This window comes from Sarcophilus harrisii, chromosome 5 (genome assembly GCF_902635505.1).
Source record: "Sarcophilus harrisii chromosome 5, mSarHar1.11, whole genome shotgun sequence".
In the NCBI taxonomy this organism is placed as follows: domain Eukaryota; kingdom Metazoa; phylum Chordata; class Mammalia; order Dasyuromorphia; family Dasyuridae; genus Sarcophilus; species Sarcophilus harrisii.
This window is the reverse complement of record NC_045430.1, coordinates 29,169,147-29,191,480: the sequence shown is the minus strand read 5'-3', so window position 1 is coordinate 29,191,480 and position 22,334 is coordinate 29,169,147. Positions and strand designations below refer to the sequence as shown.

The window sequence follows — 22,334 nt, the reverse complement described above, 5'->3', positions numbered from 1 at the left end:
GGGAAAAAATGAGAAAGAAAACAAAATGCTTCTCTACTCTTAGGGGCAGTTCAGGCCCTGAGAACCTCTTGTCTGGAAAGTAGCCTAACTGCTTTTTCTCTGCCTCTGTCCAATCTTTCTTGCACAGACCTGCCAAGGCATGTTTTTACCTGATCACTTTTCTTCTCAGCTGAAGAAACTTCAATGTTTCCATCTGATAAATGGATAAAATGAAAATGTCTATTGAACATGGAAAGCCTTTCACCATATGGCTCCAGCTGATCTTTCCAGACTTGTTAGGATGCCCTTCATCAAGGATAGTGCCCAGCACTTGGTAGATTCTTGGCAAATGTTTATTGATATATCTTATGAATCGAAAAGATGTTTACTGCATTCTTAGTAGGAACATCAAATATTAAAATTTTGAATCTGGCTGTTGTTCCTATTAAAAATAGCTAGCAGCAAATTCTCTGCACATGTTATTTGCTTTACATATTTTATTTCATTCGATCCTCACAATAACTCTGGGAGAGAGATGTTAATATTATCCCCATTTTACAGATGAGGAAACTGAGACAAATGGTGGGAAAATGACCTGCCAGGGTCATACCCCTACTAAGTATCTGAAGCTGGATTTTAATTGAGTTATTCCTGATTCAAAGTCACTCACTTTTCCCCATGTACCACCTAATGGTTCCAGAACCAGTATTACAAACCCATTCTAGGGGTCTTATGAACTAGAGAGTGCTGCTTGGGGCCGGAGCTGGGGCATCATTGCTGAACATTATGAAGAGTATTAAAGAAAGGGAGGGGGAAGCCTCAAGGAGCCCAGCCAGGTTCATATGGGGAGGGCTGGATCACTTCAGGATCCACAGGTTCCATGGGCTCAGCACATAGCAACTCGTTCAGCTTGTGGATAGGCTGGTTTCTCCTTACTGTGGGACCTGAATTAGGATAGAGAAGACTGTCAATCTGAAGCAAGAGGGATGGGAGGAAAGCTTCTAAGGGGAGTTTAGGGTTAGCTCTGACAGAATCAACGGCATATAAATCACATGGCTTCCCAGACCAACTTGTGGCCATCCCCTTCCTTCCCCCTACTCCATTTCCAGCTCCCACCTCCACCCTCACGAGAACTTGAAGTGGTCTGCCCTTTGCCTGGCACAGAGGAAGTGGTTAAGAAAAAGCTTCTCTGTCTGCTTTTCCTGGTTGTTGTCTGATCTATTTCTCTCTCTCTCCCCCACCATTTCCTCCCATTTCTTTCTGTCTCTCCTTGAATCCTTCTCTCTCCTAGAGAGAGCTCTGAGTATCTGATGCCATCTGGTAGCTTTGATGTATTCCCAGGAATAATCTAGGTGCTTATTTCTTAATGTCTAACAATCAGGGGAGACTTCTCTAGGAAGTAAGCTCAAAGGCCCCATTGAGGTATATACAGTACCCATGTTCCATGAGAGATCTTGTGAAATCTCAAAACAAAAGAATTTTCCATTTTTGTGGTCATGTTCCCCAAACCCGCAGCCTTTGGCATTCAGAGCTCATCCACACTTTGGACCTTATGCTCCTTAGTGTCTACAACAGGCAGATAACCTTAGTGAAACTGCATGGCCAGCCTGGTCCTTTGGGGTGGGTTCCTCTTGCCCAGCCACAATGGCTGCTTGCCTTCTCTTGGACAGCATTCTTTCTCTCTGTTGTTGTTTTTTTTTCATTAAAGCTTTTTCTTTACAAAACCTATACATGGATAATTTTTCAACACTGACCCTTGCAAAACCTCGTGTTCCAATTTTTCCCCTTCTTTCCCTATCCTTTCTCTTAGATGGCAAGTAATGCAATATATATGAACATCTTAAAATATATGTTAAATCCTATATATGTATATGTATTTAAACAATTATCTTGCTGTACAAGAAAAATCAGATAAAAATGAGAAAGGAAACAAAATGCAAGCAAACAACAAAAAGAGTGAAAATACTATCTTGTGATCCACACAGTTCCTACAATGCTCTCTCTCTGGATGTAGATGGCTGTCCTCAGCACAAGGTCATGGAACTAGTCTGAGTCATCTCATTGTTGCAAAGAGTCACGTTGGATAGGATTCTCAAGGGTCAACTCCATTCCATTTTTGTAAATTTATTTTAGGAAGTTCTTCATGACATTGTGCTAAAATGTCCCTCAACAGCCCTAATTCTGCTCTCTGTTGTACCTAAACCACCTATGTGATGGAACAAGATAGGAATCTGATCCCTTTCAGTTTTACTCTTTTTTTAGATTAAATATCCCCAGCTCTTTCAGCACTCCTTAGGTGCTCTCCTTTGGAAGATACTCCATCTTTTCATTAATCTTTTTAAAATGTGGCATCAGACCTGAAAAAAAAATTCCATGAGGTCTGATGGGGTGAAATATGGTAGTACCTCCCCCAATAAATAACATATATGTATATTAATGTAAATCAAGGTAGTCCCATTAAGTTGTTTGGCGGGAGGGGAGGTAGCGGTGGGGAATGATGGAGAATAGCTTAAAATTTCTACATCTTGAATTTGTGTATTTGGATTTTGAGCCCAAGGGGGGAGGAATTGATGTTTGCCCTTATTAAATTTCATGTTGTTGGTTTTTGTTCATAATTACAACCTAGTAAACTCTTTCAAAGTCTTGATTCTATCAGTAGTCTGTTAGCTATTCCTTTAAATTGTTATTTCCATATTTTATAAGCCTGCATTCTGTTTGTAATTAAGAATAATTAAGATGTTTCATTAGAATTCTTTGTTTATAATGTGTTGTAGGCCCACCAAATACCATTTCTGTTGCTCTTGGACTGTCCTCCACTTCCATTCTTTGGAATCATCAGGAGAATGTGGCTTGAAAAGGCCAGTCTTTGTTGGGAGGGAGAAGTTTGGGGCATGAAAGAATTTTGCAATTGCAGTTTCCCAAAGGCAGTCAATCCTGGTTGCTCTGTCTTGTGCTGGACTTAATTCATTTTCACCTTTTCTATTTCAGTCCAAGTATATATGTATGTGTGTCTATCTATACATATGTGTCTAAATATGTGTATTTGTAAGTATACATATGTACATATAGGACAGACACAACAAATTAATAATCACATATAAGTTGTTCACTTGCACTTCCACATCATATAGAAAGACATGCTTAAAGAAGGTATTTGACAAGGTCATACAAAAGATAAACAATTAACAAGCTTTTATTGAGTACATACCATTGTGTCAACTGTTATGTACATTTTGGGAAAAAAAGACAAAATCATTTTGTTTCCTGCCCTTAAGAGGATTACATGCGGATCTTCCCCTCAAATAAAACAGATATAAAGTAAGGAGTGGAGGGGGAGCAACTGGTAGCTGGGGTGGGTGAAGGTGGGCAACCAAGAAAGCCAGCCAGTGGAAGACTTTCAATATGGAGGCAAAAAGTCTTTTTCTTTCCTTTTTTTTTTTCCTAGAGAAAGAAGAACATCAGTGTGACTGGATTATAGAGGGGGGGCATTATAATAAATCAGGAAAAGTTGGATGTTGCTACTTTGTAAAGAACCTAACCTACCTAATGAAGGATTTTATATTTGATCCTAGAAGGAAAGGGGTGATATTAGACTTTAACAGAAAGTTTCTTGGGGTGTGTGTGTCATTACACTAAAATATTAGACCTATACATTAGGAAAATCTTGCTTTGGTCACCCTGGAGGTTGGGCTGAAGGATGTTATTGTAGTATTCCTGGTTAAGAGGGCCTGAGCCAGGATGTGACTATGTGAATGAAGAGAAAAGGTGGTGTGGGAGAGGTGTAAACAGCTGTCCCAGGGCCCTGGAGACTGTCCAGACTCTCTGAGGTGACATGAATCTGCCTGGAGAATACTAGGGAGCTATTTCCAGAAGCATCTGAATGACTTGTAAGCGAATGTTCTTGGGGAGACTGGTTTACGTGTAAACATTCTGTAATTGGTCCTGGTTGGATAACTGTGTTGAAGAGGAGGTGTTTTAATTCAAAGTTTGTTAATCTGTGGATTGTAACCCCATATGGAGTTCCTGCAAAAAATGTGGGGATCATGGAATGATGATTTATTATCAGTAAATATTTAATTTGTATACTTGTTTTATATACCTATATTACCTGGGAGTTGCATAAAAATTTCTTGGGTGAAAAAGGGTGGAATGGAAGAAGTTTACAAAGCCCCATTTTAAATGATTGCAGATTGCAATTGATTCAGCAGATTGAGTCAGCCTGCCTTATTAGCTTCAGTTGTGATCTCTTGATCTGGGCGAAGGAGTGGTGCCCGTGAACTTATGAATTTAAAATGTTTCAAGGCCTTCATCATCATTCTGAGGAGCAAATGGTGCTAGAGTCAAATTATATTACATGAAACTGTCAATTGCTTGAATATTTGGAGTACATGAGAATATGGAGTAGAGGATGATCCTGAAATTATAAATTTGTATGAGTGGAAAGATGGTTGTGTCCTTGAAAAAAAAAAACAGAGAAATTTGAAAGAGGATTAAATTGGGAGGTATAGGATGAGGAAAAAAATGAATTCTGTTTTGGACAGGCCTTCAGAACATAAAGTTTAAAACATCCAATAGGCTGTTGGGGATGTGAAGCTAGAGCTTGGGGAAGAGGTGAGGACTGGTTAAATAGGTAAGTCATCTGCATTGTTAATTAAACTCACTCAAGCTTCTGAAGTCACTAAGGAAGAGTCCAATACAGAGTGAAAGGCAAAACCCTATTGGATGGGGAGATCATCTGGAGGATGCCTTCATTTGTGGATGTCACTGTTCTGATCACATTGAGCCCAGAACATTATAATCTCTTAGATCCATAATAATTCCAAAGAATTTGGCCAACTTATTCCCACAGAAAAAACACGAAAATAAATAAATGAATGGAGAACAAGCCTATTGACCCCACTCAAAAGCAATGAGGTTAGTGTGATGTAATTTATTAAATTCATGATAATACCTATATTTAACTATTATCTTTTCTAATTATATATGCCATCCAACGAATAGTTTATTCTAGAACTTTGTTTAGGAACTGTGAAAGACCAAGTTATCACCCTGACTGCCTTAGAATCAGCCAGAGTCAGGATAAGTAAGAGTCCTTGGTCTTCATTCTTGGTCTTTAGGGGTAGAAATGAAGGGAATGGACACAAGCTTTCCACTACCTCCTTTTTCCTCATCCACCACAAAAGTGACTCTGGCTTGTCTTACTCCATCCCCTAATCTCTCCTACAATTGTCTGTATACACCAAAAGACTGAGCCAGCACAGAATAGTGGGAAGGGCCATTTCCCAAGAATATGCTAATAGAGTATTGTGCAATAAGTAATTAACCTTAAGTGCTCGGTTTTCTGATTCCAGTGCACCTACTCAGAGTTTCAGCCCTTTACATCTCCCGCTTTCTTTTGTTTTAGAACATAGGTTTCTGGGCTGAAGGGTCTTACTAGAAACAGGTATGCACAAACCCATCAGCATGGGAGGTGTTACACAAGCACATAGCAATAATGCACAGGCTATTAGTGATGACTCTCCCCACAGCCAGGGCAGGCTCAACGTGGTGTAACAAACATGAATTGTACATGCAAGTAGTGATATAACAAACAATATGAATCAACATGGTGCTGTAAAAGATTTCCAGAAGTCCTAGAAGGAGGATATGTAAACAACAATCACACATAAATGCCTTCTTCAGCAGCCAAGAGATAGTCCAAAACCGATCTACTATCCATTGCTCCACATGCTTCAGCATGTCCACATGCTTCACATCCCTGGAAATTTTTGAAGTCCTGCAACAGTTTTTTTATGTGTTAGGGAATCCAATGATTCCTGAGGGTTTTCAAGTCCTACAACAATCTTATCATGTCTCAGAGAATCCAATGATTCCTGAGGGTTTTCAAATCCTACATCAACTTATCATGTCTCAGAGAATCCAATGATTATGGAGTCCAACAATTTTTGATGTCCATGAGTCAAACACCATAATTGCCATTCGTTCAGTGGTGGGCACAGTCAGCAGTGGAACCACTCATTTCTTGGGTCTTCTCCTTCTTCTCAAAGGTCTGCTCTATCTCTCTCTGATGGACAAGGTGAATATGGCTCATTGGCACCCATCTGATTCCTTCTCCATCTGTGGAGATACAAGCAAACCCTCTCCCCCAAGCAGTTAATCTATTTGGTTCCTTCCATTCACCACTTTCTGGGTATCTTCACTTCACCTGGTGATTAAAGATAGTGGAGCTGCTCTCACTGGACACTGCCCTTCCGGTGGGTTATAAAACCTGTCTGCCAGAGCCAGTGCATCTTTGTCAAAAATCAAGAAGTTAAGAGTATAAAGAGCTAGATTTAGAAGTTCTCTAGGGTTACCTGTGGCTCTCCCTTTCTTTTGTTTTTGGAGGAGTGTCTTGATGTCTCTGTTTCTCCTCTCTACTATTGCCTGTCCTTGAGGATTAAAGGGTATGACAGTGGTGTGTAAAATCTTCTACTGTGCACAAAAGTATGCAAAATATTTAGAAGTATATGCAGGTCCATTGTCTGTTTTTATTGCTTGTGGCACACCCATAATTGCAAATGCTTGTATAAGGAATTCAGTGACCACTCAGGCTGTCTCTTTTGCTGCTGGTATTACAAAAGTGAATCCTGAAAATGTGTCTACCACAACATGGATAAAAGACAGACGACCAAAGGATTTATAATGGGTCACATCTCATTTGCCAAATTTCATTGAGTCTCAAACCACGAGGGTTTTTCCCTGGAGGCAGTGTAGGAGCACAGAAAGGAAGGCAAGTTGTACAGGCTTTTATTTATTATGCTCCTTGCTCCTCTCTTGTTATTCCAAATTGTAAACATAAAGCTAGAGCAGCCTGATGGTATTTAAAATGAGATTCTTGGGCTTCTTGAAATAAAAGAGTATTGGCCAACATAGTTAGAAGGCTATCTGCCTTTGAATTACCATCAAAAATAGGACCTGGAAGTCCACTATGAGAGTGGACATGCAAGATATAAATCTTACCTGGATTCTGTCTCATTTGCTCTTGAAGTTCCTTAAAGAGCTGATATATATTAGAGGCTATAAATTTTATTTGGGCTGTGGCAATTCATTGCATCACATCTACTGAATAGGCCAAATCAGATATTATATTTATATCTCCTGGATAATAAGAAAGAACCTAGAGAATTGAATTCATCTAAAAGAGCTAAGTGCTGTTTTGAGCTTGAATTCCCTCTTAAATATGCCCTTTCTCTCTTTCCCAATTTGAGATAGTTTTCACTGATGAAAGGAGGGAGAAATTTCAGCCTTTCTTTTTCTCTTCAGTGAAACTCACATTTCCTCAAAGGGTGAGCCCAATAAAAAAAAAAACAAATCAAAAAATAACCCCCCCAAAAACCTTTTATTTTCTTGCCCATAGTATTTTGTTCACAAGATCCTTCTCTTTTTCATACTTATACTTTGTTCTTGGTTATATTCTTATTAATATTGATTCTTTAAAAAGATCTGAGCTTGTTGGAGAGTTACCTATTTGACCTCATTCCTCTCTTGGACTGTATAAAGAAGACTGTAGTCTCCTTTCTTCTTCATTGGATTACTTGCGATTGTATTGCCAGGATTTCCTTTTCTAGGACTTTTCAACCATTCAGGAATTTAGAAGTTTTAAACCTGATGTAATTCATATCCATTCTCTGAAGATCTTGAACTACTTTTCTGGCAATCTTAAAACTTCTGCCTGCCCGCTTTTGGTCTACTCCAGGGCTGAAGGGTCTTACTAGAAACAGGTATGCACATTTTTTGAACCTTTAACCTTTTTTGAAATCTGCTTTCTAAAAATCTAATGGAAGAGTTTGTCATCACTATGTGTGTGTGTGTGTGTGTGTGTGTGTGTGTGTGTCCTGGACCTCTTGGACAATTGTTGATTCTCATGAATCCTTTTTCAGAATATTTTTAAATGCATAAAATAGAGAAAATTATAAACAAATACAGTTATCAAAATGTTAAAAGAAAAAAGACAACTCCTCTCCAAACAAGCTCATGGACTCCATGTTAAGAACCCCATTCTTAGTCTAATCTGTAGTTGGAATAACAAGTCTTGGTGAACAAAAAAGAAGGAAGTTTAAATAATGTTACTATTTTGAGATGAGCAATTTAGGAACATTCTTTTTTCCCCCCTTTTTGCTGGGACAATCAGGGTTAAATGACTTGCCCAGGATGATAGGCCAGGAAGTGTTAAATGTCTGAGGCAGATTTGAACTAGAGTCCTCCTGACTTCAGGGGTGGTGCTCTTATCTCCTGCACCAACTATCTGCCTCAACAAGAACAATTTGATTGTTTGACCCCCTGCTCTGGAGTGCCTTGGGATTGTATCCAGTGTTCTCTTCCTTGGAAGTTTATGAATTTGAAGATTGTGATCACTTTCTCTCATGATTTCTGGACCCTCTATGTTCTCAGAAAGTTCTTGGATTGGGCATAATTAAAAATACCATTTCCCTTTGAAATTTCCAATGAAATTGTAAGGGAGGTAGTGTATTGAGTAGAGTGATGGGCTTGGAGGCAGGAAGATCTGTCTCAGGTATTGACTAGCTTGGTGATCCTGTCACTTAACCACTCTCACCCTCATTTTCTTATCTGTAAAGTGAAGCAGGGTGTGGGGGTGATGTAGAGAGATGAAGACGATAATAGCATCTATTTCTCAGAGTTATTTGTAAAGATTAAATCAGATAACATATGCAAAGTACCTTGCAAACCCTCGAGGACTATATAAATGCCAGCTATTTATTATTAATTACTTCCTGAGAGATGAAGTTATCAGCAAAGCAGGTCAAGAATTTATCATTTGTCCTACTTTGAGAAGATGGAAATTTATAGCTAATATCTGTCATGGAAGCATCTCTCCCCTCCCCTCATCACTACTGTGCTAGTTTTCTAATCCATTAGGAAGCAGCATGCCCACTGTCCACCAGGATTGGATGTGGGGGAATAATGGTAGTCTATTCCCAAAACTGCATCATTTTTGATCCTTTTAATGTCATTAAAGTTCTCCTATCCATCCTTCTGCTCATATATTTATGCATTCCCCTTTTTGAGTTGGGAACTACTCTGCTCCTCCTAGCTTGTCTGTCCCCTTTAGATATGACATATCCACCCCTTCCATGGTCTTTGTCCAGTCATGACATCTCCATTCTGCTAAGAGTGCTGTTTCCTTGGTGGTCAAACTGACCTTGGGACATTTTCTGTTTATTACCCAAGATGTCACTCAGTGGGACGTACACACCTGGAGCAAAATGTGCTGTTTTTCTCTGTTATTTTCTCCTGAGAATTACCATCTCCACTATTTCCCTCCTCCCCTGCCCCATCACCCTCCTGGGAGATGATTGGATGAATACCAGTTGCTGTAGAATTTTGAATTCTGGAGACTTGAGGAAAGTCAATGAGAAGCTACAGTAGGCTCAGGAGGGATTTGGACTAACTCTAGATCTTGATTTTCCCTTTGATTCCAGATGCAATGGCCACGCACTACCACAGAAAAGTTGTTGACTGAGATGTTTGACAGCACCTCTGCCCAATTTCTGGCTGTCTTGGAAGCTATTACAGAACCGAGAAGGCGAGTGCTGCAAACCGGGCCGCCCATCTCAGAGGAGCTGGAGGTCCGTGAAGTCTATGCTGAGCTCTTCATGGCAGGAGGCGAGCTCTTCTCAGGTAAAGAGAGATGCAAAATCAGATTCTGTGGTGGAAAGTGGAGAGCTTTGGAAATGGGTCATTGTGGGGCTCCATGGGCTGTGACTTGAGGTTCAGCCTCTATTGATTAGCATTAACATCATCTTCTATGTCTGCTACAAACAGGGAGCCAAATGCTTTTTTGTCCCTTAAACAAATATTACAAAATGCTTTCTGTCATTCTTTACAGATTTCCACCCCACCTCCCCTCCCCCCGCATTTTAAAAATGTCACATGGTTATTCCACCAAGAATGGTCAGAGAAAAAAGGCATTAATCATGGATGACTCTTATGACCACTTTTGGGGTTTTCTTGGCAGAGATCCTAGAATGATTTGCCATTTCTTTTTCCAACTCAGTTTACATATGGGGAAACTGAGGCAAACAAGGTTAAGTGACTTGTCATGATCACACAGCTGAGACTAGATTTGAATTCAGAATTCCTGAATCCAGAGCTGCAACTCTATCCATTGTACCACCTGGCTGTCCCTAAAGCATGCATGCCCCCTATTAAATCTATCTATCTGTCCAGTCCATCTGTCTATCTATCTATCTATCTATCCATCTGTCTGTAACTGTCTATTTTTCAATCTATCTATCCATTTATCTACTTGTCTATTTGTCTGTTTGTATCTGTCTATCTATCTGTGTGTCCGTGTATCTGTCCATCTATCTAATCTATCTATCTACTTGCCTAAATCTATTTGTCTGTCTGCCTGTATCTGTCTATTTATCTTATCTATCTATCCATCCGTCCATTCATCTATCTGTCCATCTATCAGTCTTTATCTATCTTATATTATTTATCTAATGTATCTCTCTGTCTGTCCATCTGTCTTGTCTTGTTTTTATAATCTAATTGTGTCTGTCTGTCTATCCATCCATCTATCTACTTGTCTATTTGTCTATATATATCTATCTGTCTGTGTGTCTGTGTATCTGTCTGTCTATCTACTTGCCTATATCTTTTTGTATCTGTCTGTCTGTCTGTCTATTCATCCATCCATCCATCCATCCATATACTTGTCTGTCTGTCCATTCATCCATCTGTTTATCTATCTACTTTATCTATCTATCTGTTTCTATCTATCTACATATCTATCTATCTATCTATCTACCTACCTACCTATCTATCTATCTACCTGTTTATCTGTCCATTTTTCTGTCTGTTTACCTGCCTATCTCTTTTTATAATCTAATTGTCTGTCTGTCTGTCTATCTATCCCATATTCACTGGGGAAAATCCCAGGCAGAACATAATGTTTGCCTTTTAGTCTAGTGCTCATTCAAACTACTGTCCTATTTTTTCTGGGAAACTTCATTCACTCATTCCCTCAGTCCCTTAGCAAGGATTATTAACCACAGTGCAGTGTTGTGATAGATACTGGGGAGATAGAAGGTGGCAGCAGATACAAACTGCGTCCCCATGGAGCTTGGAATCTGGGATACTGGGGGTTGGGACCTAATGCTGAGCTACAGTGTCATTAGAGAAGCTTATTTAGAAAGATGCAAAATGTATTGACTTAAAGGGAAGGGAAAAGAGCCAAGTACTTACTAATTGCCCACTATGTGCCAAGTGCTTTCCAGATATTAGTTCCTTTGATCTTTATAAGAACAACAAAAGGTAGATTTAATTACTATCCCCATTTCATAGATGAGGAAACTGAAGCAGGCAGAGGTTAAGTGATTTGCCAGGCTAGCCATGTCTGAGTCTGGATTCGCACTCAGGTATTTCATGATGGCAGGTCCAGCATTCCATCCTCTGGGCCATTGCGTCTCTTGAAGGAGATGGCATTTAAGGTAGAATTTTAAGGGAGGATTAGAAATTCAACAAGCAATGGAGAGAAGGAAATTGTGGACACAGGGATATTAATGTCACAGACTAGGAGTTTTCTGGGCAGTTTTGAGTGACATTTGGTGCCCAGTGCCAGCCCTCACAGGGCAGCTGTCCTAGTGAGGGAGGCAGCATTGAAATTGCTGGTCCATGGAACACAGTTTAGCAGTGGTGAAGAGTGGGCTGGAGATGGAGGGAATGAGATAAAAGTGGAAGGTCAGGGTGGGAGGCTTTGAACATCAAGCAGAGAAGTCTGAATTTGAGTTGATAGGCAATAGGGAGCCCCTGAAGATTGCTGAGCAGGGGAGGGATGGGACCCAGGTCTCTTCATAACAAAGATGGTTCTCAGGAGAACATTGTACACAGAATCCTAAGAAAGATTGCGTGATGATCAACTACAATAGACCTGGTTCTTCTCAGCAACAAAAAAACAAAAGTGAAAATCGTATTCTTCAATCTGCATTCAGATTCCTTAGTTCTTTCTCTGGATGGAAAACACAAATTTTCAAAGAATATTTGTACCTGATTTCACTTCTTTCTTTTTCTGTTTTAAGATATAAGTGGTGGTCCCATAGTCTGTGGGAAGTTTGACTTTTTCAGAACAGTCTATTCAAATTCTACTCAACTGAAACTAGTCATTGATGGGAAAGATGGAGTTTCTATAGCTGCTGCAGGGAAGATGATAAAATTATCTTTCACCTATGAGGAATGGAATTTATTTAATTGCACCGCTGTTCAGTTTATCAAATTCCTCCAGGTAACACATCCAGTACTTTTGCCTAGTTTCATGGTGGCAAGGTAAGGGGGATGAGCTACTTACCAGTTTGTGGGGCTGATAATGTTTCTTAAGAGTCGAAAGGACCCTGCTTCGAAGAAAATGGAGATGGAGTTAAGGCTTCTGGCTGCGATGGAGCCCTTGATCAACGTAAAGAGAAATAAAGGCTTGGCCTTCGGTGGGGAAGGAGGCAGCAGCGCCACGGAAGGTGTTCGAGGTGGGACAAAAAAGATCGCCTTTCAGGGTGAGTGACAGTAGAACATGTCGGGGTTTTTGCACGTGGGTCCAAGGACTGTTCTCATCTGCTAGTGCTGCTGAAGGTGCAGTGGGTGGTTCTGCCCCTCAATAAGCCTCATCAAATACCTACTATGTGGCAAACCCAGGGTGAGTGGGGCACACAACTGGGGGACTCAGGTACACGCCAAAGCCCGTGCAGAATAAAGGCGAGCTTGTGATGGGGACGGGGCTGAGTTCCAAGGACGGCAAGCTGAACTGTGTGTCTGCTTCTGGGAAGGAAGCCAAGGGCTCTCCCGTCAGTCAGTGAGCATTTGTGAAAGGGCTCTCTGTGCCAGGCCTTGCACCAAGTGCTGGGGTGGCAAGAAGCTGCAGAAACAGTCCCTGTCCTCAGAGACCCCATGGTCTGTGGGGGTGATAGCATATACCTGGGATGGGGTGAAAGGGAGGGAAGAAGCTGCTTGCAGAAGGTGGGATTTCAGCTGGAATTTGGTGAAGAGGAAGGGAATTCCAGGCAGGAGGGAGACCGGGAGATGGAAAAGTCCAAAGGGACTTTTCATCTTCTCAGAGGTCCCTTGTTTGTAGTGTTTTGAAAGCCTTAAAATGTTCTACAAATTCTAGTTCTCCTAGATCTCCTTCTCTTCTTCCTCTTCCTCCTCTTCCTTTCCCCCCTCCTCCTTTCTCCTTTTCCTTCTCTTTCTCCTCCTCTCATTCTTCCTCCTTTCCTTTTCCTTGTCTTCCTTCTCCTCTTTCCCTTCTTCCTCTTTCTCTTCACTCTCATCCTTTCACCCTCCTCCTCCTCTTTCCTTTCTCATCTTCTCCTCTTCCTTTCCTTTCTCACCCTTCTTTCATTCTCCTTCCTTTGCTTTTTCTTTTTTTACTCCTCTTTTCTTTCCTCCTCCTCTTCCTTTTCCCCTTCTCTTCCCCTTCATTCTCCTTCTTTCTCCTCTCCTTCCTCCTTCTCTTTACTCTTTCTCATCCTTTCCCTCCTTCCCCTTCCTCTCCTCCTTTGTTTCCTCTCCTCCTTCTTCCTCTTCCTTCTCTTCATCCTTTCTCAGTCTCTCCTTCCTTTCCTTTCTTCTCCTTTGTTTCCCTCTTCTTCTTTCCTCCCTTTGTTCCTCCTCCTTCTCTTCACACGTTCTCATCCTCTCCTTCCTTCCCCCTTTTCTCCTCCTATGTTTTCTCTTCCTCTTCTTTTTTATCCCCCCCCCCTCTTTCTTCCTCTCCTTCTAGGATTCTGTGATTCCATACTCCAGGTGTTTGGAATGACACAAAACAAGATGCCTTTAAATTATTTTGTCACATTGGATCCAAGTGAATCAATTCCTTACCTACTCTGTCAGAAACATGGCAGAGCAGTTCACTCACTGCTCCTTTTTTATTCCTTGCTTTTAGCATTCTCACCGAGATTCTGGGATGATTCTCAGGCTTTATCTGTGTCCAGAGGAATCTCGTTCAGATGATTCTGGACCTCAGTCCAACCTCTGCATACTGGCCCATCCCATGGAAGGTCAGACCTGTCCCAGATGCTGGAGTGTGGGCTCCAGGCTATTGAGATGCTTGTGGCGACCTGGCAATAGCCTTCTGCCAAGAGATGCCAATAGATATTTAAAGTTGCCAAGATCATAGGATGTTAGAGCTGGAAAGGACTTAAGATCTCAACCTCCTCACTTAATGATGATGAAGGAATTGGAGTTATACAATCAAAGTTATTTGCTGTTTGTATTAGAGGGAGTAAATGAGAAAATCTGGTTCTTTTCTTCCTTCTCCAGAAGGTAAAGCAGTGCCCTTTGCGGTCACAGAGCAAGGCAATTGGCTGATCTGAGCTCCTGTGGACTCATAGAAAGGGAAGATGGGGAGGGGACACAGCTCTGGCTTTGAACTTAGACAGAGGACCAATACACTGTTGCCCTTGTATAGTTCTACAGGGTATTCCACTCTCTATGGCAGGCGTGTTCCTAAAAAGTTGCATGTAAAATTCATTTTTAAAAATTCAGTCACAATTTAAATGCTGTAGGGAAACTTTGTAAAAATATAGTTCTTTTGAAATGCAAATATCACCTGGAATTCCCCATTTTATCTATAAATTTGGATTTTCTTATATCTATTTTAATTAAAGTCCACTTGTATAGCTTACTGGCAGAATGAAGAATATCTTCTAGAGATAAGTTTGTCACTGTTATGGTTTGATGCATTTTAGAGCTAAAGCGAAGATTCCCAATTTTGCTTTCCATGAACATTTTTTAAAAATGATTTTGTATTTAGATACTAAATTTATGTTAATGTATTTTTTTCTGTTTCATGAATCAAGAGTCTCACTTGTTGTCTGGAAGCTATTCTGATGATATTTTCCACTTGGGATCAATGCTATATTCCTTCACTTGTTCATCTACTGAGGTGAAATTAATATTTTTGACATTTTTTCATGATTTTATATGATAAAAAATGGAGGCACTCTTTTAAAATTCTAAATATTGCATTCTCTACCTTATTTAAAACATTAAAAATAAAAAGTATTACTTGATAAAAATTTTCTTTTTAAAAATTGTTTTATTTTTTCTGGTTAAACATGTATATTAAATTTTTAAATACACATTTAGATTGATCATAGTTTTCCATGTATTTTATCATAGAGGGCAGTTTTATACCCAAGTTTTCTCTATAAAATAATCAGTATCAGTACTAATGATCAATGGCACATACCCACTCTAGAGTCCTTTTCCAAATATCAGAGAAACTGTGCCAGTCTTCGTAGAAGTGTATGTTTACCTAGTTTTGCTTCCAAAATCTCATGCCCACCAAGATAAGTGTTTTTTAAATTTTTATTCTTTGAGTTTGGGGGATTTAATTCTTTTTTGTTTCATAGGTCGAAATTATTTAGAAATGGATTTGTGTTTGAGTATAAATTTTTTTCAAGTGTTGTCTTCTTAAGTTCATGTCTCATTAGACTACTTTAAAAGGAATATTAGAATTGTTTCACAAAATAAACATTTTACCATATCCAATATTGGTTAAATCAGTAGAATGTAACTGGAGGTTTGGAAAATAATTTCCATTTTAATTATTATATTTATTATATATTTCTATTATAGTAGTATTTATTATAAAAAGGTTTGACCTATGATAGCTTTTTGAAATTAGGTGTTTCTTTCCTTTCATAAAGAACTATGGTAACTATTATAATATAAAGAATAAGGATGAGAAATCAGGCTTAGAGAAGCATGAGGTTTTCAAATAATTTTTCTTCCCTCTAATGTTATTCTCCCTTGATAATTTTATGAGAAAATTCATAATATTTTGCAGACTATCAGTAGCTCACATATGCTGGTATTTCTTTTCCTCTTTTGGATTAAAAGAATATATAACTTATGTTAAGGAATTGATCTATAATGAGTCAAATAACTTTTATTAAGTACCTAATGATATATAATGGTTTTTGTTAGTCATCCAAGCAACAATATAACATAAACATTGCTTTTGGAATTATAAAGGTCTGGATTTGAATCCTGTCTCAAAAATGTATTAGTAAGGGCAACTAGATGACATGATGGATCTAGCCCTGGCCCTGGAGTCAGGAGGACCTGAGTTCAAATGCAGCTTTGAACTGGGCAATTGCTTTGCCAAAAAACTGTATTAATTGTATGATCTTGGACAAACCACTGAATTCCTTTGAGGCTCATTGCCCTCATCTGTAAAATGGGGATAAGTGTATCATCTGCCTCCTAGGGTTGCTATAAGGAACAAATGAGATAATGCATGCAAAATGTTCAATATATGGAACTATTGTTATCAGGCCCCAGGAAAAGAAATGGAAAGAGGATGGTTTTCTGTGTTCTCTTGAAATAATCAATTTTTTTTTAAAGTTTCACCTTCCACGCCTATTCTACCTATTTCTCCTACTACCCCTGTTCTTTTTTCTCAACCTTTTGGATTTTCCAGAAGAAATAAAAGAGGGAAAATTCTATTGAGCTTTCAAATTTAGTTTATTCTTTTTTGTTGTTGTTGTTGGAAAGTGTTTGGGATTCATCAATTTATTCCTTTAATACTCCTTTTCAGAAAGTTCAACCTGATAATGAGATCATTGTTGATCTGATTATGTTCCTGTGGCAGAAATGCAAAATGGGAATCCAGCGAATCTATTCGTTGAAAATGGACTATTTCAAGTTTGTCCAGAAAGTCAAAGCTAGCAAGGTATTTCTTTTTTCTATTGTTTTTCTTGATGTGATTATAGTTCGTGATACTTAATTTAGGATAAAATTCACATCTCAAAACTAAAGGGTATATTTTTATATGTAATTCAATCATCATCATCAAGTATTTATGAAGTACTTACTGTGTGCCAGGCATTAGATTGAGCTGTAAGGAAATGAAGAAAGACAAAAAAAATCATGGCCATCTTCAAGGAACTTACAGTCTAAAAAATTCAATTCATTTTGATGTCAAATCATTTTTTAAGTTTCTTTGATGTATAAAGATACAATCTGAAGCATACAAGACAAAAATGAAACCGTTCCTGCTCTCAGGGAACTTAACCTTCTATTGGGAAGGGAGGGAGTGTGGAGGGATGGTGGATAAAACTTACTTTCAGGAAGAAATGGCTACTTCTAGCAAGGGCAAGGGATCCTCACAGGTGTCATGGAGGAAGGGACAAGGCAAGGATTCTGAAAGATCTGGATGATAAAGGATAAACTTTGTCCTAGGACCTGGAAGGGACCTCAGAAACCATTTAGTATAACTTTTCATCCTGTTTCACTGATAAGGAAACTGAGGTCTCCAGAGATTGAGTGGTCTGCCTAAAGTCACATCAGTGGGTAAGGTACAGAGACAGGATTTCAATTCTAAATCTTGGGCCCTTTCCAATACCTCACTTTGTTTTTCTACATGGAAAGTAGGAGGAGGAATATTGAGTTGAAGGATCAGCCAGTTATCCATTTTGGCTAACACTTCAAATTTACATCATGTGTGTCTGTTAAGACAATATATTCTTAACCGTAATGCTGAGTGATCTTTGGTCTGTATGTCTCTCACTCCTTTTATTTTTTTTTTCTTAATCGGAGACATAAAACATTTTCAAAACATGAAAAAAGCCTATTCCTTAGATCATGTCAACCGAGATAAATCCATGAAGGGACTGGATAATAGAGAACACGGGGATCCAAATACCAAGTTTCCGGCTTGTTTCCCAATAATACATGTAGATTATTGTCAAGAGAGAATTCAGGCGAGGGGAAAGGAATTGGAACCATTCCCCTGAGCTGTATCACTCAGAAGATTAGAAGGAAACTATAATAGCTAATTTTCATGTAGTCTTGAAGCCAGTTAAAGTTGGGAATCTGAGGTTGCTTGGAGGCCAAGTCATTATTAATTTACCTGCACTGGTGGTGAAGGAATTTTTACGATGCCTTTTGTACCATCTTGTGTCTTGCAAGCAAAAATCTTATCTTGCCCTTTATTAGCTGTAGGATAAGCACTCCTGATGTTCATCCATTCTACCTTGTTCCAAGAAATTTGGAGTTGTTTGTACTATAGGTTTATTTCTGGCTTTGTGTCTCTGGGCAGGTCACTTAAACTCTAAGCTCATGCTCTAGGCAATTTTGTAAGAAACACTAGAAATTGCTGAGAATGGGCCAAGGTGCATTGATGGAGGGACTTTCCTTTCCTGGGAACTGTCTATACTAATGAAATTGCAGGATTAGTCCATCTCATTTGTGTACTTCTGTGTGAACCACTAAACAAAGGATAATCCATGTTGCTTTGACTTGATTGATTTAAAAAATTTTTTTTCTCTGCTTTTTTTCTTTAGTGGGTTCATCTGCTTTGGCAGATAAATGAAATGATTCATACTTGTCAGTTGGAATACCTCAGCCCTGTGATTGTGGCTGAAGTTGCATTAAGACTAAGTGAAATATTGGAGTCTTTAGGAAACCCAGCAAAAAAATTTAAAAAATGTTCAGGTAAAGTATCAAATGAGATAATTGAGGATCATTTGGATAAATAAGCGTGGGGATGAGATCAAGACATTTACTGTCCCTTGACACTTAAGAGCGGTGGGATCCTGGGTGAAACATTTTTCAGCATCAGATACTTAGCTAAATAAGGGTAATAAGGAGGTTTTTGTGAAGACCAAAGGAGACAGTATCTGTGGAACATTCTGCATAAACAGTAACTATTACTAGTTATGGCTGGGGGCTTCAATTACAAAACCAAGTTATAAGGTGAGAGCAGTAAATATATTATTCATTTTGGAATTTGTGACAATATGAGTGGTTGAAAGGGCTGAAGTTTTTCTTTGCTTAGTCAATCTTTTTATTTTTATTTTTTTCAAGCATCCACAATATATTGCAAGGAAATTTTTGAAAATCCTTTAGAAAATGAACTTCATAAGAATCCTCAACGTGTGTTACACTCACATGTCACATTATCTCTTGAGATACAAGCACACAATTTGTGAACATTCCCATGTATAGGAACTAACCTGCCCCTGTCTTCACCTTCACCTTCCCTAAAGCTTTTCCATCCCTCTTTCCCCCTTTTCTTTCTCACCTTCACCAAGAGAAGCCAAGCTGTCCTGGTCCAGTAGCGCCATTTAGAGGCTAATATGGGGAATGCATGACAAGGTAGCTTCTCCCCTATTCAAAACCACAAATGTTAATTAAGCACCTACTGTGCTCAGTATCCTGGTCCTAGTCACTAGGTACAAAAGAGGAAACCATTGATGACTTCTAGAAACCTGTGGGTTTTTTTTTTCAGTGTCCTTTCATCCCTTATTCTCTTTTAGGATTATACACATGATATAGTTTTCCATAAGCTGATGAAGAAATATTTATTAAATGCCTACTATATGGTAGATCCTATAATAGATGACTTGTCTTTGATTCAAAGACAAAAAGTCTTTGCCTTACATTTTACCAAGGATCACCATGTGTGAAATAGAAAGTATCTAAAAAAAAAAAAAAGAAAATATCTAAGGAGAATGAGTAGAGAGGAGTATGTCAAGAAAGGCTTGATGGTAGAAGTAGCTCCTAAAGAAAGGGAGTGTTTAAGAGGAGTGGAGATAAGGGGAACATTTATCTAGAAGGACTAATGTATAACAAATGCAGGAAACTTCGCTGATGTCCACCTGGGAAAGAGTTTACATGCCAAAAAAGAATATTTTATAATAAGGGGGAGCATAGGGTTTTGGGGGCCAACTGTGCTATCCTTTTTATAGCTCACATTTCAGTCACTTAATTTGACCACAAGTAAATTCTTTATTTTTAAAATGTAATCTTCCTTTATTTCTTTTATGATGTATTCATGATGGGTTTCCTAATTTCTACCCACCAACCATGCCCATCAATAGAACTTTCTTTCCAGTAAAGTTAAGCAAAACAGATCAACACCTTGATCCTGTTGGTCATCTGTTGCTTCATTCTGGACTACAAGTTCAACACATTTGTTATGAGAGGTGGGAGCCATGCTTTACTATCTAAATCACTGGGTTGATCTGAATCCTGAAATCTTTCAGCATTCTTTTCCTTTATTGTACTACAGTAATATTTTCTTAAAGTCTTAAGAGTTATTGCATAAATTTCCTCCTGCTTCTGCTTACTTTATTTCTCATCAACTCATATGTGTCTTCCTGAATTTCTTTGAATTCTTTAGATTGATAGTTTCTCATGACATGATAATATTCCATTGCATCCATATCCCTCAGTTTGTCCAGCCATTTCCCAGTTTTTGGGCATTGACATTCCTTCTGTTTCTTTGCTGCTATCAAAAGTGCTGCTGTCAGGGTTTTTCCTCTTGTGCCTCATTGGATTGAAAGGTGTATATGCAGTTTAGGGAATTTTCTAGTATAATTCCAAATAAGTTTCCAAAACAGTTGAACCATTTCACAGGTCCATCAACAGTACAATTACTATCCCTGTTTTTGTACTGCCCCTCCATCAGCTAACATTTTTACCTTTTGTAATCTTTGCCAATCTAATGGATATAAGGTGAAATCCTATTTTATTTATTTATTTAAACTTTAAACATTTTTTTATTATAACTTTTTATTGACAGTACATGTGCATGGGTAATTTTTTACAACATTATCCCTTGCACTCACTTCTGTTCCAATTTTTCCTTTGCCTCTCTCCACCCCTTTCCCTAGATGGCAGGCAATCTTATACATGTTAAATATGTTATAGTATATCCTAGATACAATATATATGAGCAGAACCAAACAGTTCTCTTGTTGCACAGGAAGAATTGGATTCAGAAGGTAAAAATAACCTGATAGAAAAACAAAAATGCAAACAGTTCACACTCATTTCCCAGTGTTCCCTCTCTGGGTGTAGCTGCTTCTGTCCATCATTGATTAATTGGAACTGAGTTAGATCTCTTTGTCGAAGAAATCCACTTCCATCAGAATACATCCTTATACAATATTGTTGTGGAAGTGTATAATGATATCCTGGTTCTGCTCATTTCACTTAGCATCAGTTCATGTAAGTCTCGCCAATCCTCTCTGTATTCATCCTGCTGGTCATTTCTTACAGAACAATAATATTCCATAACATTCATATACCACAATTTACCCAACCTTTCTCCAATTGATGGGCGTCCATTCATTTTCCAGTTTCTAGCCACTACAAACAGGGCTGCCACAAACATTTTGGCACATATAGGTTCCTTTCCCTTCTTTATGATCTCTTTGCAATATAAGCCCAGTAGAAACACTGCTGATTCAAAGGGTATGCACAGTTTGTTAACTTTTTGAGCATAATTCCAAATTGCTCTCTAGAATAATCCTAGTTGTTTTAATAGGCATTTATCTTAATAATTTTTGAAGCTTGTTTCCTAAGATTGTTGATAACTTGTAAGTCTTAATTTGAAAGCTTCTTGTCTATATTCTTTGATGGCTTACTTCTGAGAAGAAAGGCTCCTGTTTTTTTTTTTTTTTCTATTTATATCAATATCAACTCCTTTCTTAAAAATGCACATCTAAATACTTCTGAACTGTTTTTTTTTCCTGCCTGTCTCACCCAGTTGCTTCAGGAATAATACCCTGTGTTATGTTCCAGGACCAAAAAGCAAACCTACCTTGCATGAAGCAGGTCCTGAACAATAATAATAATAACTTACATTTATATCATGCTTTACAATTTATAAAAATATTTACAATAACCTCAAGAGTCAGTTAAAGTAAATATAATTATTTGTAGGTGAAAAAACCAAGGCTAAAGGTGAAGTGACTTGTTTATGATCATATGACACATAAGTGATATATCTGAAACTAAAAACCAGGTCTTATGATTCCAAAAATGTGTTTGTGATATTGAATTAAAATAGTTGGCTTTTAATATTTATAAAATGGTATCTTTCTGTGTTTATAGAAGTGACTTTTTCCTTACATAGATGTATAAATTCTGCCATATTTGCTAAATCCAGTTTAAGTCAAGAAACATTTGTTTATTTGTTTAGGCCCTGTTATGTACATGGTAATGTCCTCAATTCAAGATGGGTTAAAAAAGATAGATAAAACACGGTTAAGTAGCTTACAATTTAGGAAGGGAGAAAATGAAATACTTATATCAGTTGCTAAGCAGGTAGTGTCGTTTATCCTTTGTGCTTGAAGAGGACCAAAATGACATCATGATGTTGGGGTACTTAGCTCAGTATTTTATACATAGAGTGCACTCAATAAATAGTGTAAAAATTAGATCACTGGTCAGTAGCAAAGGACCATTTTAAAGTCTTATATCTTGAAGGATCTGTGAGTTCACTGATGTTAATAGTTTTACTGGCAGAGAATACCCACGTATTTTAACTTCATCCTAGCTGAGTCTTG

At 38.4% G+C, this 22,334-nt stretch overlaps 1 protein-coding gene across 1 annotated transcript in view; it reads left to right on the top strand.

Annotated features, from left to right (window-relative positions):
• The window catches only part of CFAP54 (cilia and flagella associated protein 54), a 299,509-nt gene that overhangs the window by 27,254 nt on the left and 249,921 nt on the right, over window positions 1–22,334 (top strand). Inside the window, exons 9-14 of the mRNA XM_031939791.1 lie at window positions 9,459–9,657; window positions 12,063–12,265; window positions 12,359–12,527; window positions 14,829–14,914; window positions 16,574–16,708; window positions 18,321–18,471. Of these exons, the coding sequence (XP_031795651.1) occupies window positions 9,459–9,657; window positions 12,063–12,265; window positions 12,359–12,527; window positions 14,829–14,914; window positions 16,574–16,708; window positions 18,321–18,471 (943 nt within the window). The remainder of the gene's footprint in view (window positions 1–9,458; window positions 9,658–12,062; window positions 12,266–12,358; window positions 12,528–14,828; window positions 14,915–16,573; window positions 16,709–18,320; window positions 18,472–22,334) is intronic.